At 32.1% G+C, this 18,128-nt stretch overlaps 2 protein-coding genes across 2 annotated transcripts; one reads left to right on the plus strand and one right to left on the minus strand.

The window, feature by feature from the left end:
- The first annotated feature begins 451 nt into the window (after positions 1-451).
- LOC114188257 (LRR repeats and ubiquitin-like domain-containing protein At2g30105) lies at positions 452-4,898 on the plus strand. The gene is made up of 10 exons (XM_028076834.1): positions 452-739; positions 844-938; positions 1,700-1,855; positions 2,759-2,869; positions 2,969-3,069; positions 3,399-3,536; positions 3,799-3,847; positions 4,021-4,086; positions 4,286-4,405; positions 4,565-4,898. The coding sequence occupies exons 1-10, from the start codon at positions 577-579 to the stop codon at positions 4,673-4,675; spliced, it is 1,110 nt and encodes a 369-aa protein (XP_027932635.1). The 5' UTR covers positions 452-576; the 3' UTR covers positions 4,676-4,898.
- A 1,827-nt stretch (positions 4,899-6,725) lies between these two features.
- LOC114188175 (ubiquitin-activating enzyme E1 1) lies at positions 6,726-14,148 on the minus strand. Its single transcript, XM_028076726.1, has 7 exons — positions 13,859-14,148; positions 13,208-13,572; positions 12,334-12,551; positions 11,050-11,844; positions 8,239-9,107; positions 7,704-8,136; positions 6,726-7,526 (listed from the first exon to the last, which is right to left on the minus strand). The coding sequence occupies exons 2-7, from the start codon at positions 13,557-13,559 to the stop codon at positions 6,930-6,932; spliced, it is 3,264 nt and encodes a 1,087-aa protein (XP_027932527.1). The 5' UTR covers positions 13,560-13,572; positions 13,859-14,148; the 3' UTR covers positions 6,726-6,929.
- Between the last annotated feature and the right edge of the window lie 3,980 nt (positions 14,149-18,128).

Below are 18,128 nucleotides of genomic sequence, written 5' to 3' on the forward strand. Positions count from 1 at the left end.
TTCGGTTTATCCTTATCCATTTATTAACTCCACTATTTTTTAGATTTTTAATATTTTTTAATTACGAAAATAAATACATATATAGATCATTTATGTTTTAAAACTCTAGTAATAAAAAACTGCATATGAAAAAATGGTTTATTCTCTAATTTTTGGAAATTATAGAAATGTTTCTAAATTTTTACCTGTAGTTTATTTATTTATTTATTTTTAAAAACATGAAATTTTGTCGAAACATATGGTTTATTTATTTAATTTTAAAAACATTAAAAGCATAATTTCAACTTACTTTCGTAATACCTTTTTTACTTTAAAAAATCATATTTTAAAGAAAAATTTCTATTATTTTCTAAAAAAACAAGAATTACAACTTATTGAAAATCCTAACATTTCTTCAATCTTTTTTACCTTTGAAACGCTTAAAAAAAACAGTTACTCACTGCAGAATCTATTGTTGTTTGAATCACTCCTTCAAAATCCAACAAAAACATATAATTTGCGAAATTATGATGTTGTTTTACTTCCTTCCTAGTACATGCTCTTCCTCTTGAAAACACTCATTACAGAAAACGTGAAATGGAAGCCGATTCGAATGCCACCACCATAACCATAAACGTCAAGTTCAATGGCGTCAACATACCCGTCTCAATTTCACCCAACTCTACCATCAAAGACCTCAAGTCCCTTCTTCTACCTTCCACCAATGTCCTCCCTCGGGGCCAGAAACTCATCTTCAAAGGTTTCACCTTTTGCCCCTTTCTCTTTTTCATTCAACACCCTTATGAAAGAACCCCCACCCCTTTTGAATTGGTGTGTGAATCAAATTAAAGAGTGATCTTACAGGTAAGGTTTTGGAAGACCCCGTCACTTTGACTGCATCCAACTTGACTAATGGATCCAAACTCATGCTTGTGGCTTCTCAAGGTTTATATCAAGGGGTATTGTATATGACTTCATCAATCTCTTTCTCTGTTCTGGGTTTTGTTGGCTATGGAGATAGTGTTCAGTAAAATTAGTTTTTAGTTTTCTGTTAATGAATTTAGAATGCATACATTTTAGATAAGAAATGCTGGGAACATTTTGAAGAGACTCTTGGGAAATTTATTGCAACTCATGAAACTGTATAGCTTTTACTTCTTGTTCAATGAACCCCAATTGTGTTTTTTTAGTTTTCAATAAATTTGAACCAACAGTGAAGAATTTGTTAGAGAATGTATAATGATGTATATGGTAAGATTGCTGGCTTTTTAACAACCATTTTGAATGTTATATATGGGGTGGTTTCAAATTAGCAAATTGTGTAAAAATCTTAACATGGTGCATGAAAATTAGAATAAAAATTTTCAAGTAAAAAAATCCACTTTATTGGAGCATGACGGGTGGTTAACTCTGCTGTATAATACTATGATTTCATCATTAAGTTAAAATTGTGGCTTTATTGGTTATTGGATAAACCAATGGAAAATGTTTTACACAAATGCCTTGCCAAAATTGGTATAGACAAACTAGATGGATCATTTCGTATAGGAGATGAATGAAGCTACTTAGAATCGATATTATACAATCAGACAAGTTTGATGAGGTTCATCATGCTTCTCCTTGAAAATAAAAATTATGTTTATAGATGTGGCTGTGTAGAGTTTGCTTGTTTCTATAGCAATCAGAAAAATGTAGCTTGAAGATTTCGATTCTTTTACAGGATGGACCCATCTTGAAGAAAGCTAATGTTGTTCCCAAATCGAGGAAAGATAGTCACTCAGGCTCTAGCAATGATGTGAAGAAAATTCCTGTCAAGAACAGGATGGAACGGTGGAAAGCAACAGGAGTTGTAGCATTGTCTGAAAGCAACTTGGAGGTAATAATAATTTTGTCTTATATTCAACTAGACGCTTGGTTGTGTCAAATGGAAAATTAGAGACGAGGAACGTGGTAAATTTTATTCAATGTCATGGTTTTGAAGATTTTTCAGATTGAGATTCTATTATGTAATTTGCAAACAAAATGGTATGAAAGTATCCTCTTTTGTCTTTTTTTTTTTTTCATGCCGTATGTGCATATGGAATCTCTTTTGTACTTCACATGTTAGGAATGTGTAGGGTTCACTTCAAATTATAGCGTGATTGGAGCCAGGCTATAACATCATTTACAAAACAATCCATCAAATCATTACAATTGAAAGTTTATTTCTTTTTCCAGTATAAGAAAGTTTTTGGTGGAAGGGAAGTTTTCATTCGGCATGTCACAATACTAAGTTTGCAATGACGCTTATGACAAAAGAGTGTACCCAAGACCTTTGCATGAATGCTGTTTGATCCTACCAATTTGGCAACTGCTGTTGTCTAATTCATAATTCATGGTAGTTTTATATGATTGTGTATAAGTAGGTTTTTGGTGCGGAGCAAGATGGATCACTGATTATTACGGTTAAAATTAAGATAATTTTTTGTTTTGTCTTTTTTATCCCTGTAATTGTTGGTTGTCCATGTCAGACCAGAAGAACTTCATACTATCTTGTTCATCTTTTTTGTCTCTTCTGTCCATTATTTAACCATAAAATCTCATTGAAAACCACACATGGTGTGAGGGGTTATACCACAAACAAATCATAAGGAAAAGGGGATTCCACACGCTACCTCTCTGAAGACAATATGGCAGAATAAATCACTGATTTCATGTTCATATCTGATGTGAGTCTCAATCTTATGTCAGATACCTGCTGAGGTCAATATGTTTTATAAGCAAATTTTTATTTCAATAGGCCATACCTGAAGAAGTGTGGGTTTGTGGATCTTCTGTAAGAGTTCTAGATTGCAACAACAATTCAATCAAAAGTGTCCCTGTCGAAATTGCACGTCTTACAAGTCTAGAGGTAAGCTGAAATGTCTCTCTATAGGTTTAGTTTCTGCTACATCCAGTTGTATTTCTTGAGCAATAATTAACACTGCTTGCTTTTTCTGAAACACTGCAGAAACTATTCATGAATTCAAATGAGATAGAGGATGAATCAATCAAGTGGGAAGGACTAACAACTTTGAAGCACATAACTGTATTAACATTGAACTATAACAAGTGAGTAGATCTTATCATGTAATTTCAACGTTGCTTGGACTTAGTTGCATAAAACAACAAATGAATTTATATAAGTATTGCTTTCATTATGGATTTTTATTAGTCCCTCTAAACCATCATAATGTAAAATGCCAAAGTTTACTTGCTTACTAACCATTATGTCATTCATTCTGGTTTAATGTTAAAATCTATTAAAAAATTCTTTGCATATTTGAAAGAATGACTTCAAAGTTTTAACTAACCTTAGCATCTTGGTCTTTGTATTTAAAGTTGATCAAAGAATGTTGTTTCTTCACGTAATTTGGTTGTTTAACATGATTTCTCTGCAGTTTAACTACTTTGCCGTCTGCGCTTGGGTCACTTACCTCTTTGAAGGAGCTGCATGTTTCCAATAATAAATTGGGTGGCTTTCCTGATGAAATAGGGCATTTGACTAAACTAGAAGTTTTGCAAGCCAACAACAATAGGTATTATTTAAAATTCAGTACTTGATTAAGTATGAATATATTTTTGTAACACATTGTAAGTTTGGTCAAATCACTAAAACCCTGTTTAAGGATTGTCCTGCACTTGGCTTGTTTACTACTTAGGTAATGAGTTTACTACTTATCTGAATAAACCAGTTTATCCAAAATCCATCTACCTCTTGCAGTAATTACTATTAACAAATTATTAACTGATGTTGAGAAAAATGTTGTTAATTTTTATTGATGTGTATCTTCTTCTCAGGATAAGTATCATCAGTGACACTATTGGGAACTGCCATTCTCTTGTTGAGGTACAGTTGCTGGTCTTCTTCTATCCTTTCTCTCATCTTTGTTTTCCTTTTTCAGAAGGGACTCTCCAACTGAGACAGCTTTGAAAAATTAAAACATCACTGAAGAAAATAATCATTTTTCTTCGATAATGTATACTCTTAAATATCCTTATGCAACTTTTCTTGTGACATAGGTTGATTTCTCATCAAATTTTCTGTCAGAATTGCCAGAGACATTTAGTAGTTTGAAAAATTTGAAGGTACCCTTTTCTCACCCATCTTATCTAATAACATGAAAAGAAAATTTAAGGTGGGTTTGTTTCCCATCAAGTAATTTGTTAACTATTTGGTATGTTATCTTTAAATGGTTTTGAAGTTTAAGAACTGTAACTATATACTGTTGCAATTTCATTCCTCTACCTTAGTACACCACATGAGGACTACTTCACATTGATGCAGGCACTGTATCTTAGTAACAATGCCATGAAATCTCTTCCATCAAAACTATTCAAGACTTGTTTTCAACTCTCCACACTGGATCTCCACAACACAGAAATCACAATTGATCTCCTTCGCCAGGTGTGCACATTTTTTTTTGCGCTATATTTTGAACAAAAATCAATTTTTTCATTTCACCAGAAGGTTTGGTTTATCATGGTTATGTCAGTTCAACTGGGCATGTAATTTCTAAGAATAAACTGTTACATGACAGTCAAATATGCATTGGTTTCTTTGCAGTTTGAAGGATGGGACAATTTTGATGAGCGACGGCGTTCAAAGCATCAAAAACAAATTGATTTCCGGGTTGGAGTCTCTAGAGATTTTGATGAAGGTGCTGATAAGAACTAAAATTATTTGTTATAAACAATGCAGTTCATTCAGATAGTATTCATGAAGTTCATGTCTTTGGTGGCAAATAGGAAATTGGAAATTTGTGATACAATGTTGGTTCATTAAGATTTCCTATAAGTGACGATAAATACTTAAATACTAAGGTTCTTTTGGAGAGAAAAAAAAAATGGCTAAGTACCTTTAAAGAAGTTTTTGTATTAATGTCTCATTTTTTCTGTTATTACATGCCCTTTGTCTGTGTATGTATGATAAGATAAGAATGTTTTGGGTCTGATGTCTGGTTTGAATGGCTCGTGCTATAAACAACGGTATAACTGTCATTGTTTCATCTAATGGATGTTTTTGTGAAGGTGAATCAATTTATTATTCCAAAAATAGTTAAACATAAAACATTACACCTTCACCCTTTTTCTTTTATCATTGCAAACTATATAATCTATTATGGATCCTTGAACTAATCAATGATATGTTTCACTTAAGATTAAACATCATTATTTCTACAGTTTCAAAGTAAATATTTTTTGTTAGTATAGATCATTCCTTACACTTCATAGTTGTGGTTCTAGCAAGAATAAAATTAGTGAAAAAATGTGTAGTATTTTTTTTTTTGGCAAAAACAAAGTATGTTTCAAGGTAAGAGATACGTTTGATTGGAGTTTAAAGAGGTAGAAAATAATTTCTTATATTATCATGGAAGTATAGCTTTCTCACCCTCGTCATGAGAACAAAGATGAAATAAATATATTATTGTTAACTTGCTGCAGATGAGAACAGTAATCCGAAAATAATTTCTAAATTTTATGCAAGCAATGGAATGTTACTTTCTCTAATTTATATTTTTAAATTGAATCTTTAATCCGTATAACACAGTTCAAGATTTGAAAAGTCGAGATTTATGTCATCCATTTAAATCTAATTTGATTTTTTTTTTCGGTAAGTCCTTACTGGACAAGAAAATTAAAAAGTAAAATGAATTAAATTTCTTACATGAAATATAGTTTATGAACAAGCTGTGCAAAAATTTTAATTTATTTGAACTTCATAACAATTATTTATTTTACTTTTTTGTCATTTTTCATATAAATAGTTATTAATTTTATGCTTAAAGTCATTCTAGTTAGCTCCTATTTTTTTATTAGTTGAAAAATAAAAATGACTTATTTTACTTTCTCATCATTTTCTTTTATAAATACTTAATAGTGTTTGGTGAATACTTTTTTCCAAATTTATAACGCTTTTTTAAAAAAAAAAAAAAACTTAAACAATACTGGAAGTAACGATTTTAAAAACACTTCTATGATTTATATATTTATTTTATTTGACCCTAAAATATATTCATGACCTTTTTTTATTTTTGATATAATTTCAATCATAAGATTCTATTGATACTTTTAGCCGTGTTGTATGAGGTTAACTTTATTTTTTTTAATTTTGTTTACTAAATAAGATATTGACATTTATACAGTTAATGGTCAGGATTTTTTTAAATATATAATTAATTTTATTATTACATTCGATTTATAGGATAGTAGATTTGTTAAGTGTTATATTAGTTAATATAATGAAAGCATGATAGTCATTTAAAAATGTTATTTTACTTTGGTTTAAATTATAAAAAGTATTGAAAATATACTATAAAACTTATACAGAATGAAAAATAATCAACAATTGAAATAATATGAATGTAATTTAAATTTAAATAATTTATCTATAAACAAAATATTATAGAATTGAAAAAATTTAATAAAAACATTATCGAAAAGTATTATATATATGTCTAATGTGTTTTTACTAATAATTTCACTAAACATTTATTAACAAAACCATAGCACTTCCAAGCTACTCTCCTTTCTATGATGAAGTGACCCCATTGCAATGTTTAATTTATGAAATAAATAAAAAAATAATGCTTATATTGATATAATTTAACTACAACTTATACCATCTAAACATTTTAAAAGTGTACTTAAATTATTACAATACAGTGTTATTTTAGAAGTATCCACAATTTATTTATTTTTTAAAAAATGAAGCCTAAACTGAAATATAATCTCAACTCTTCACTTAATAAACAGAGACCGTAACAACATAATAGTATATGCAAACAGAGTAAGAATGCCAGGAGGAACAAAGTTGTTTTCTGAATTCACATGAAAATTGACATAATGTTTTCTTTTTGTATGAATTATGAATATGATGCATAAGTCAAACATGGTGTCGGTCTGAAAGACGGAAGAGAAAGAGGGCTCTATCAACGGAAATAAATGGATATTTGAGGGATGTCAATGTCATTATCATCATCATCCTCACATGCTACAACAACGTCCAAATGACGACGGTATGAAGGAATGTCCAACTTGGCCACGTCCCTTCCCAAATCTGCTACCTTTTTGTCCATTCGCTCTTTATGTTTAGGGAACATGCTATTATAGAGCAGGCAACTTCCACAGGAAATACTATAAGCATTCAACCCCTTTGCCTTAAGCCACTCAAGAAGTTCTCTAAGGGTAGGATTATCACCAACAATCCATCTATCCCAAACTGTCCAATTCATATCTTGATGCTTGATAATCTTCGGTGGAACTGGTTCAGCCATTGAAAACAGAGGCAGTGCCAAATTAGCAAATGTGTTTCTGTAGTCTTCAACTTTGTGCCCTCCATCCAACACTTTGTAAAGCTCCAGGCAGACAAGACCAGTGGCCATGGCGGTCGAGGTTGCAATTGCAGGAATGATCCGTCCGGCAATAAACTTGGCTTTCAGCTTGTCCACCTCAGGAATGCTGTAATTCCGGGCCCTCATGTTCGCAAGCCCAGCAATCACGTCCATATGGTAGTTTGTATCATCATCCTGCAGTTAAAATGGCAGAATGGTTTGTGTTCTCAATCGGCGATAACTAAAAAATATATATAAACACACAAAATGCAGAAGAGTCACATCAGGTAAATATAAACTCAGGACCATTGAACATAATTACAAAAAATACAAATTGATGAGCGTCAGAGAAAGTGACGGGAAATGCCGTACCTTCTCAAACTGAATTGGTTTCATCCTGAACTCTGACGGCAGAGTAGCGCGACACCTCTCTAACCTGACTATTAGATCATTAATAACTGCTGCATCATCTATAGAAGCTGTAGAGAGACTGGTAGCCTTCTCATCTGTCACTATTTTCACACCTTTCTTCGGCTGAAAGTCGGGTACTATCACCCTATCCACAGCTTCAGCCACCTTCCGAGTGTTCTTAACCCAATCAGGGATTGGGATACCAAAAGTTTCTGCACGCAAAATTGAGGCTGCCAACACAAAATTTAGATGACCTAAATCAGACGATGAGAACTGCAGGGGATGAGGGAATCTTTTTGGCGCGGACCAGAAAGGAGCTCCAGTACTAGTTGCAGCATCTTCGGGAAAAGTATAGATCAACTGCTTCAACCGATTAGCAAAATAATCCTCAAACCTGTGAGAAATGTGTTTTATAAGTGGACATAAAAGTAATATGTTCACACAACATTAATATAAAAGTTAAAAAAGACTAGCATATACTGACAAACGCACATACTTTAACCGAGCCCAAGTGATACAATCTTCAAAAGTTTCACATTTGTCACTGTCCAGGCACTCAAGAACACGCTCCAAGTTATCCCTTGCTTGAGCATCACCAGCGTTCCTCATTGAGGTGGTATATTCACTTGGGTTAGACAAATATGCATTTACTTCAGCTGGAGTTTTCTCTAGCAAACCCTCAAATTCAGATCGTGCCCATGTCAAGCAATGGTCAATGTTGTGTGGAAATGAGTGCACAGTGCACATCGGTGCCTGTTTCTCAGGAGGATCTCTTGATGCCCCATAGTTTTCTGTCAGGTGAGGAATAACCATCTGTGTATTGCATTTCGCTCCAAGAGTTCCAGACTCCAGAAGAGGCTTTTGGAAATACAGGCATCTCTGATCAACATATAATCTTGCATTAACATTGTCTAGGGCATTTACAACAACATTCAAGTTTTCCCAGAAGGTATCATTGAATACATTTTCAGTTTCTGTGCCAACACGATTTTGTAGAGCTTCAATATTAAAACTAGGATTGATGGAAGCAGCAGCTGAAGCAGCAACTGTGGACTTAGCCTGTCCAATATTCCAATCACGGAAAAGAAACTGCCTGCTTAGGTTACTCTTCTCTATCACATCATCATCAGTAATAGTGAGTTTACCCTGACTTCCACAAGAAACTCCCATGAGAGCAAGATTTTTTAAAAACTCACATCCCAAAGCACCAGATCCAACAACAAACACTTTAGCATCCTCTAATCTTTTCTGTAATTTCCGCCCAAACACTGAAATCTGTGCATCATAACGGCCATTTACTGGTTTGAAATCATCTGGGTCCACTGGGTCTGAAGGGAGTGATTCAACAGAGTCAAAGTAGAAGAACTGCAGAGGAACCAAAAGTTAAAACCATAACACATACCAAAGACCAGTGTTATTAAGTGCCCATTGTTTTCAATTCTTGAAAGCTATGTTCTGTTACTTAAAGAAAAAAATCAATAGATAAGTTTAGTTTATTAATACTGTTTTTAAAAGTAATACCAATTTCTTAAGTCTTTAAAACAAAGAATCCAAAATAAATTGTATTGCCTTACTATTAGTTATCTATCTAGAAACTATTTTCTAAAATCATTTTATAACCTATAAACTAACAATCAGACCCTTCTTCCCTAGGATACGATTCTAATTAAAGAGGCAATTGACAAAAATTTAGAAAACATCAGTTCCACAGAACAAAAAACAACATATTTTTACCAATAGCCTATAATCCTATGTGATTGTCGAGTATCATGACAACACCAACTTCAAAACAGAAAAATATCATGGGATTCAATTAAATGAGTAAGCGTATCTCACTTCATCTTTATTCTCTAATCTTAGCTGTTGTATATCTAAATTAGACACTTGCCTAGCATTGAGTGGAATATAGAAAGAGGAGGAGTGATCACAGAAATTTTCCTGGAAAAACAAGTGGACCATGGCTTAAAAGGGTGACCAAAACATGAATCTCATATCCCAGAGTTGTGTATGCTATATAGGGGCAATTGGCTTAATCAGCATCAGCTTCTTAATCTCCCTTGCTCTTTTTAATGTATGCATTAATCTTTCCTTTCTGATTGACATTAGTCAAATGATTATATCATTGTTCTTTCTGGTACATAGATGACCAGGGTTCAAACCAATGTTGTCAAACTTGAGGACATGAAGGGGATTAAAGATCATAACTTGATTCGTAAGAGCTATGAATATACAAAAATAAATCATAAATATTAAGATCCAATACATAATACAGCTAAAATAGATTCATATGTCATAAAATGACTTGAACCACCTTCATTTGACTCCATTTTTTCTTCAAATTCTAAACAGAACAAAACACTCCACAAGTCTAAATTGAAGCAAGAAAAGAAGAAAATATCAAGGAAAAATAAAAAACAGAATAGAGACAAAGATGAAGGCAATGACCAACAACGATGAAGGCAGCACTAGCAAGGATCATGAGACTCGGAGATTGCTGACTCAGCAAGTATTGACTATAGCAACATGAGTGCTGTCATGGCAGACAATGATGATGATGGGAGTATTGAGCATCATCGTGCATAGCCGTTTAGCCCTTATACTAAACTGCAATTAGGAACCTAGGAAACGAGGGCCATCTTTCTTAAATTTATAAACTAGGTCATCAGAAACCCAAATCGAAAAAACACCCGAGTCAATTCAGGCTCTGCACAAACAGATTAACACAGTGCACAAGCAGAGGCATGATTCTACCCATCTACTTTGTGTCTAAGCTCGCTACTGTCTCCTTCACCAGTACAATCACACAAGTTCGCAAATATGCTCACAATTTTGACAACATTGGTCCAAGCTTATGACAATCATTTCCTTTTAAATATTTTTTCATGACTAAAGAAGATTAGGATAGAAGCTAAGATTTTTTTAATCACAGGGTACTTACCTAAGTTTTGAACGTTGTGCATTAGAAACTTTGGTATATCGTTTCAGGACAGCAACTCAACAATCAAATAAATCCTCATACATGTCAGCATTTTTGAAGTCGGGTAATACTAAATTATAGTCAAGATCATATATCTTTATAAGAGTAGAGTTCGACCAATGGGAAGGGAGTTAATCTTCTTCAGAAACTACATTGGTTAAGTCACTAACACTAAAAAAGAAACAACGAACTGAACACACACCATCAATCAGCCCAAGTATATGAAAGGGAAGTAAATTTATCAATAAAAGATATTTAAACAAGTTAGGTTTCACCTTGCAAAACACAAAATTTAAAAACTCAATAAGTCGAGCGATAAAATTTTCTGACCTGAAAAAGTGGATGAAATTTCCCAGAGCACGCTTTGACAACCTCTTGTCCAACAATTCCGCCAAACATAGCAGCCATAGGATTCAATACTGCCCTGGCACCAAAGGCAAAGTTTCTCAAAAGTTTTGGATTAATATCTTCCAATTTTCCATCAGTAGTGTTGTCATTAATTTCACTGACAATAGATACAAGCTTTTTTGCATCTTCCTCCGAACCAGCAACAGGTAAGCGACCTAGCTCAGAAATGAATTTATCCAAACCCTGGAATGCTAAGTGAAGGAGTGGTGGGCGGTCGAACTTAGAAAAATCACTCAGAAGAAAATCACCAGGATCACTGAGTGCTTCCCTCAGTGACTTGAAGTTGAGTACCTTTGATTGTTTGACCTGTGTAACAATTCCACCTTTCTCATACATACCATAATTTGTAGTGTCTTCTTCGAGAGTAAACGAATATGCTCTAGCATTTTTAATCTTTCTAGGCTTTCCATCATTCAATTCTTTCATACCATGAATTTCAGAGAATACAACAAGATCTCCATCCTGAAACTCAAGCCTCTCATCATCAACACATGATACTAGAGCAGGGTTGTCGTTGCTAATGGATGCTATTATGCCACTGTGGGGTTCTTCCCCATCAACATCAACAACAGTAAACTCAGGCCCAAAATCACAGAACACGGAACCAAAAAGTCCTCTAACTTCAGTTTTAATAAAGGCAATAGGAGGCTGCTGACTGCGACAATAATCATTAAATTCACAGGCTTTCTCTAGACTGATATCGGTGAAAACAACAGCCTACAAATTAATGAAATAAACAGTAAATATATTATCAAAATAAACTTCAATAGAAATGAAATTATAGTTGAAAATATGAAGAATCCAATTTATTAACATCAATACAAACAAACTTGAAATTTTTCAGCATTAAATTACTTCGGAATTATACAGATCAAACAAGGACGTAATTTATACAAATTTAAAAGAAATGGGACATTCAGGAAGGTGAGTGTATCTCTGTGATTCATTTACTAATAGAAACTTATATTATAAATGCTATACAATAACAATAATCACTATTACAAGTGTGACTTCATTTGCAGCATTCAAAATCTATGCACATAAGAATTAATTCGTAAAACAATATTCTTTTATGAAAGTGAAGGGACTGGAACTTACTAGTTATAAACAAAGTATGACATGTCAACCATAAAAACAAATACATTCTAATAAAAAATAACATGAAATAAATTTTGAAAGGGAAGATTAGACAGCAGAAGTCGGTACTTGAAAATTAGAAAGCTGCTCTTTTGTCAGAGGAGTAGTCAAGCTTTGGACAATCACAGCATTGTTGAGCTCCTGTAGCTTACTAACAGAAGATGTTGCCCTGTTTTTACCAACATCATTCTCTGAAAACACAAAATTACTGGAAAGATCCCACAGCTCCACAGTTCCCTCATCATGCAATGTCACAGATTTGACACCAGCAAGAATAAGATTCTTCGCTGTAAGCAGTAAACTTCATTAGAAATCCAAAACAAGATTTAAAATTCGAGAGCTGATAATGACTTCAACCCAAATATCACCATCATTAAATACAAAATCAAATCACACAACAAAACGTACGGTAAAAATTACATTATTAAATATCTCTCAATAAATCAATGTAAAATTATAGATTACAAATCTATAAAAGAAACTACAAGACTGATTCCATCGGTTGATGATCAAGAGGTTTCTAAAATTCGGTCGGCAACATCAACGTTTTTGGAAAAATCACAGGATGCGACAAAGCCTTAACCGCGATTGCAATTTGAAGATTCCTGGTGATCATTTTTATGACAAATCTAGACCAACAACAAAACTACGATATTACGAACAGGGAGGGTTACAGCACTCTGCCTACAGTTTTTTTAAGATGGCAGTGGACAGATAAGGATAAAATCACCAAATCCACTAACACAAATCCCACTGTTTATCACCTTAACGATCTCTTCTAAAAGAAACATCAAGCAGAAAGCTCAGATAAAACTAATATTAACAGAGTTTCACCACCAACTAGGGCATCACAGATAACAGCAAATCTAAATGCGATCTCAATTCAAGATAAAACCCAAACAGCACAAATATTATCCATAAGTAAAGTGTTCAAAGATTTTACCAATCTCGACGCCAAGACCTTGCATCCCGGAGACCAGAACGCTGGAGCCAAACAGCCTTCGCATGGTCTCCCGACCATACACGGCGAGCTGACGGCTGTGGAGATCCTCATCGATTTCCGGCGGGTTAGAGTCGCCCAAAGCCATGGCCGACGCTCCCTCACTCGTACTCCCGCTTTTGCTGCTACTGTTGTTGTTGAAGCTCCGGACGGTGAAATCGTCGTTCTTCACCGTGGAATCAGCGGTTCCGGCGGCGATCCGATTCTTCTTAGAAAAACTACTGCTGCAAATGTCGCTGTTCTCGGTCTCCTCTGCTGCAACCGGTACTTCGCAAGGTCTCTTAGTTGGAAGCATATAGTGCAGTAAGCTGCTGAACACGCGATGCAGCGCGATCGTGAGGACGACGACAAGAACAACAAAAGCAATGAAGAACAAGGGAGAATTAACAGCGCGATGATCGCGCAGAGGATCGAAGTCAAAAGCAATATACACAAACCGCGAAACCACTAACGGAATCACGGCGAGGAAAAACCCTAACCCTAGCTCACGGAGCATGAGCACAATTATTATTTTTGTAATTGTATTTGTAACTGTAATTGTTCGAGTAAAAGAGAGTTAATCGAATGAGATTAACGAAGAGAGAAGCAACGTACCGATTTGAACTTCGGTGCGAAGGAAGAAAGAGAATGGAACCTGATTGGATGCAGAGAATCGGAGAGAGAGTGTTTTGTTTCGTTTGGCTTTGTTCTGTTTCGTGGAGTTTGGGTTTTTATTGCGAGGGTGGAGAGAGAGGGGTATTTATGGATTTGCAAAAAGAAGGCGAATGCGATGCTACTATTCTAGGGTTTCGCTTCGAGTGAGGACATGACAGGTGCTACTCCATTTTTTCCCTCTTCTCAGAAGAGAGAGATGAGAGAGGAAAGAGAAGACAGGGCGAGAAGCGTGAAGTGAAAGATAAAAAGTCAGAAAGAGAAACAGAGGACTCTTGAGTGATTGCCACGTCGGCGTTTTGGCATGTGGTTTGTATCAACGGCACTAGCGTTGGGTTGTACCGCGCGTACTGTGCTCCAGCAGGCACTGCATCCGGTGAGGAAAAATCTAGAAGAAGCTAGAATAATGAAAAATAAGTTTTATGCTTTTACATTTGTTGATTCTTCCTCTTACTTCGTGTTGTTTTGTTTTGACAAAACATGATTATATGGACATTAATTAAATAATTAAATAATCTAAGAGAAAACCCTAATTATGAAAGCAGATAGACAAAATATCTCTAACGAACTATCTTTGTTTAACTAAGAAAATGTAAGTAATCGTGGTGGGTCAGAAAAAGCGACAGAGATTCCAACTTAACAATGGCATAGTATTTTTTATAATTTTACTTATAATAAAATTTTAAGTAAATTATAAATTAAATTATTGATTATGTTTTAATTCAGAATATATAATAAAAAAAAGGGATTAAAAAAATTAAGGATTATATTATATTTTATGTTAGCTGTATACTTTTAAATTTGTTATTTGATTGGTAGGATAATACGAATTAATAGCTATTAAAATAATTAATTTCATGTTTTAAGAAATTATGCAGAATAAAAATAATAATAAAATGTTACTCATATAGAATTAAAATTTCTTTAATGGTTTGAGATTTTTTTCTATAACAATCACTAACTACATTTCACATTAATAGAAAAAGGTTAACAATATTTCGACATTATAGCATACATGATGCTGTTGTTGCAAAAGGAGAAGAAAAGATTGAGAACGCGGTAAAAAAGAGAGAAAGGAAAAAAAAAAACTTGATTCGAAAAGTTTTTTATGAAATAAACGTATTTTATGTATTTTCTCGTTCGAAAAAGTTTTTATATGTGTCTTAGAAAATTGATTTCAAAAAACTTGTTTCTAAATGCATTTTATTTTATGTATTCCAAAATTTCTACTTCTGAAATTTTGTTCTAAAATCTTATTCCAGTACTTCTACTAGAGATGGCAAATAAACTCGTCCCCGTGGATATTGCCCGAACTCGTCCCCGTTTTGACGGGAAATTCCCGCATTGACTGGGTATGGGTATGGATATGGGGAATCCCCGACTTTTTCAGTTGGATATGGGGGATGGGGATGGGTATGGGGATGTACATATCCCCGCCATAATACGCTTCCCCGCCATATCTCCATTCTCGTTTAAATTATTAAAATATTCACACTTAATGAAGTAACCCTATATATATATATATATATATATATATATATATATATATATATATATATATATATATATATATATATATATATATATATATATTCTATTTTTTATTTCTTTTAATTATTTGATTTGTCATGAAACTCATTTGCATCTCCAATATATTTTTTATCTTATCATAACCTTTATGTAATTATGTTAAAATGATATATGTTAATTAAAAAAAATTATGTCTCACATTTGAATATTTCTATTATTTTTTAATATTTTTATTTATTATATATTTTTCTTTCGCATGAGAATGTTTATACTCTCAATTTAAGGTAATAGAACAAAAATTATTTACTTATTATTATTATTATTAATTTTTGTTTAATATGAAGAACTCTTTTGTTTCATTAAAATAATTTTCATTATTTTTCAACTATTGAGTACATATATTGATATTTGAAAAGTTTTCTTAGTTCTCTAAGATATTTTTCATCTTATCATACTTTAATTATACATTTGATTTCCTTTGTGCGATTTCTTTCGATAGTTTCTCAAATTATTTCTAAAACACACATTTGTTAGTTTTTTAATATTTTTATTTATTTTTTATTTCCATCATGTAAAAAAATATTTTGATATATTCTATCTAATTATTTTTTATTTTATAATTCATTATTAATCATACTATACTTTTTTTCACTTTAAATTATGTTTGAAGTGGTTAAAGTTATATATATATATATATATATATATATATATATATATAATGATATTTAGGAATAATATATGATAATTTACTACAAGAAAAACATGAAATAATGACTGATTTAGTCATTAACCCATATCAGTCACTATTTTTCGTCATTGGTGGTAGTAATTGATTTATTGTCTGAATCAGTGATTAAATTAGTGACCGATTCAATGATCGCACCGGTACTTGATTTAGTGACCAATTTAATCACTAATTTATTTGTAATTTAATGACAAACTTTTGTTGTCACTAATGATATTTCTATTTAATTTTAACCACTTCAAACATAATTTAATAATTAGTTCTCCAAGGTATTTTTCATCTTATCATACCTTAATTATACATTTGATTTCCTTTGTGCAATTTCTTCCAATAGTCTCTCAAATTATTTCTAAAACACACATTTGTTAGTTTTTTAATATTTTTATTTATTGTTTATTTTCATCATGTAAAATAATATTTCGATATATTCTATCTAATTATTTGTTATTTTATAACTCATTATTAATCATACTGTAATTTTTTCACTTTAATTGTATAAATAAATTTTATTTACTACAATATAAAAATTTAATGTAATTGCTATGAATATTTATTTGTCACTATCCAACATATATTGAAGTTCAAAATATACAAAATCTATGTCAAAATTTTATTATTATGTTTATTATTTGTTCTTTGTGTCATTTTGATCCAGTGATGTATTATAACTTTTATTAGTCTATAAAAAAAAGATTCATTAGAATTTAAAATATTGAAGTAAACAAACATTTAAAATATATTTTAATTTGAATATTTGTTTTCCTTTTATATTTTTTTGAAATATTTTTTAATTTTATCAACTAAGTTTCATCAATGTTGTAGTTTGCAAATTTAATAAATGTTTTGGTTCTCATGAAATTTTATTTGGTATTCTAATCTAAAATGTAGACAATTATAACTTATTTCAGAGTATTTGATATGGAAGAAATAATCATCCTCCTAATATTGAATATTTGATAATATTATGTTTTCTTTACCGTAATTTTTTTTCTTTTATAAAAATTAATATTGAAATAGTTAGAACACGGGTACGGGTATGGGTACGAGATTATACCCGTTACCCGTTGGGGATGGGGATGGGACAAAAGTTTGATACCCATTGGGTTTGGGTATGGGGATGGGAATGAATTTTTTATGCGGGGATGGGTATGGGATAGCGAAACCCGTCCCCGCCCCGCCCCGTTGCCATCCCTAACTTCTACAAAACTTACTCTGGAGAAATTTCATAACATGTAATACATGTAATCTGAAAGTAACTCTTAAAAAAGAAATTAATCATTTAAAATATCTGGGGGTAAACGAAGAAATTGTAGGGTGGGGGAGGTAAAAGCATAGGTGGAAAAATCGTGAAAAGGGTAATAGGCTGCATTTTGGAAAATTTAATACAGTAGTTGGGCTCACCTTTGTATAGAGAAATAACAATAGGAGTTTTCTTCCTCCATCCCCGATTTTTATATACAAACTATAATGATCCTATAAAAAAAAAATATATATATATATATATATATATATATACACTAGCGTAAACACAGGCGTTATCGCGCATGTGTGTACGCATTTTTTGAATTATATTAATAATTGATGATATTGTAATGTTATTAAGTTAATGAACAAAATAAAAATATATTTATAAAAATTAGAGTGAAATGTATGGAGAAAATATGAGAAAAATAAATGTTGATGAATAGTAGGAGAAAAAAGAAGAAGGGGATAAGTAAATAGTTTTATAAAAACTTGTAAAAGTAACCGTTAATTTTTAAAAATTTAATAAATAATTAAATTGTAAAGGGTAAAGTTGAAATTATGAAATGTGGACACAAAAGAAGAAATCGCCTATATATATATATATATATATATATATATATATATATATATATATATATATATATATATATATATATATATATATATAAATAGGTAAGTAATAATTATCGCTTA

This window comes from Vigna unguiculata, chromosome 6 (genome assembly GCF_004118075.2).
Source record: "Vigna unguiculata cultivar IT97K-499-35 chromosome 6, ASM411807v1, whole genome shotgun sequence".
NCBI classification, from domain to species: Eukaryota; Viridiplantae; Streptophyta; class Magnoliopsida; order Fabales; family Fabaceae; genus Vigna; species Vigna unguiculata.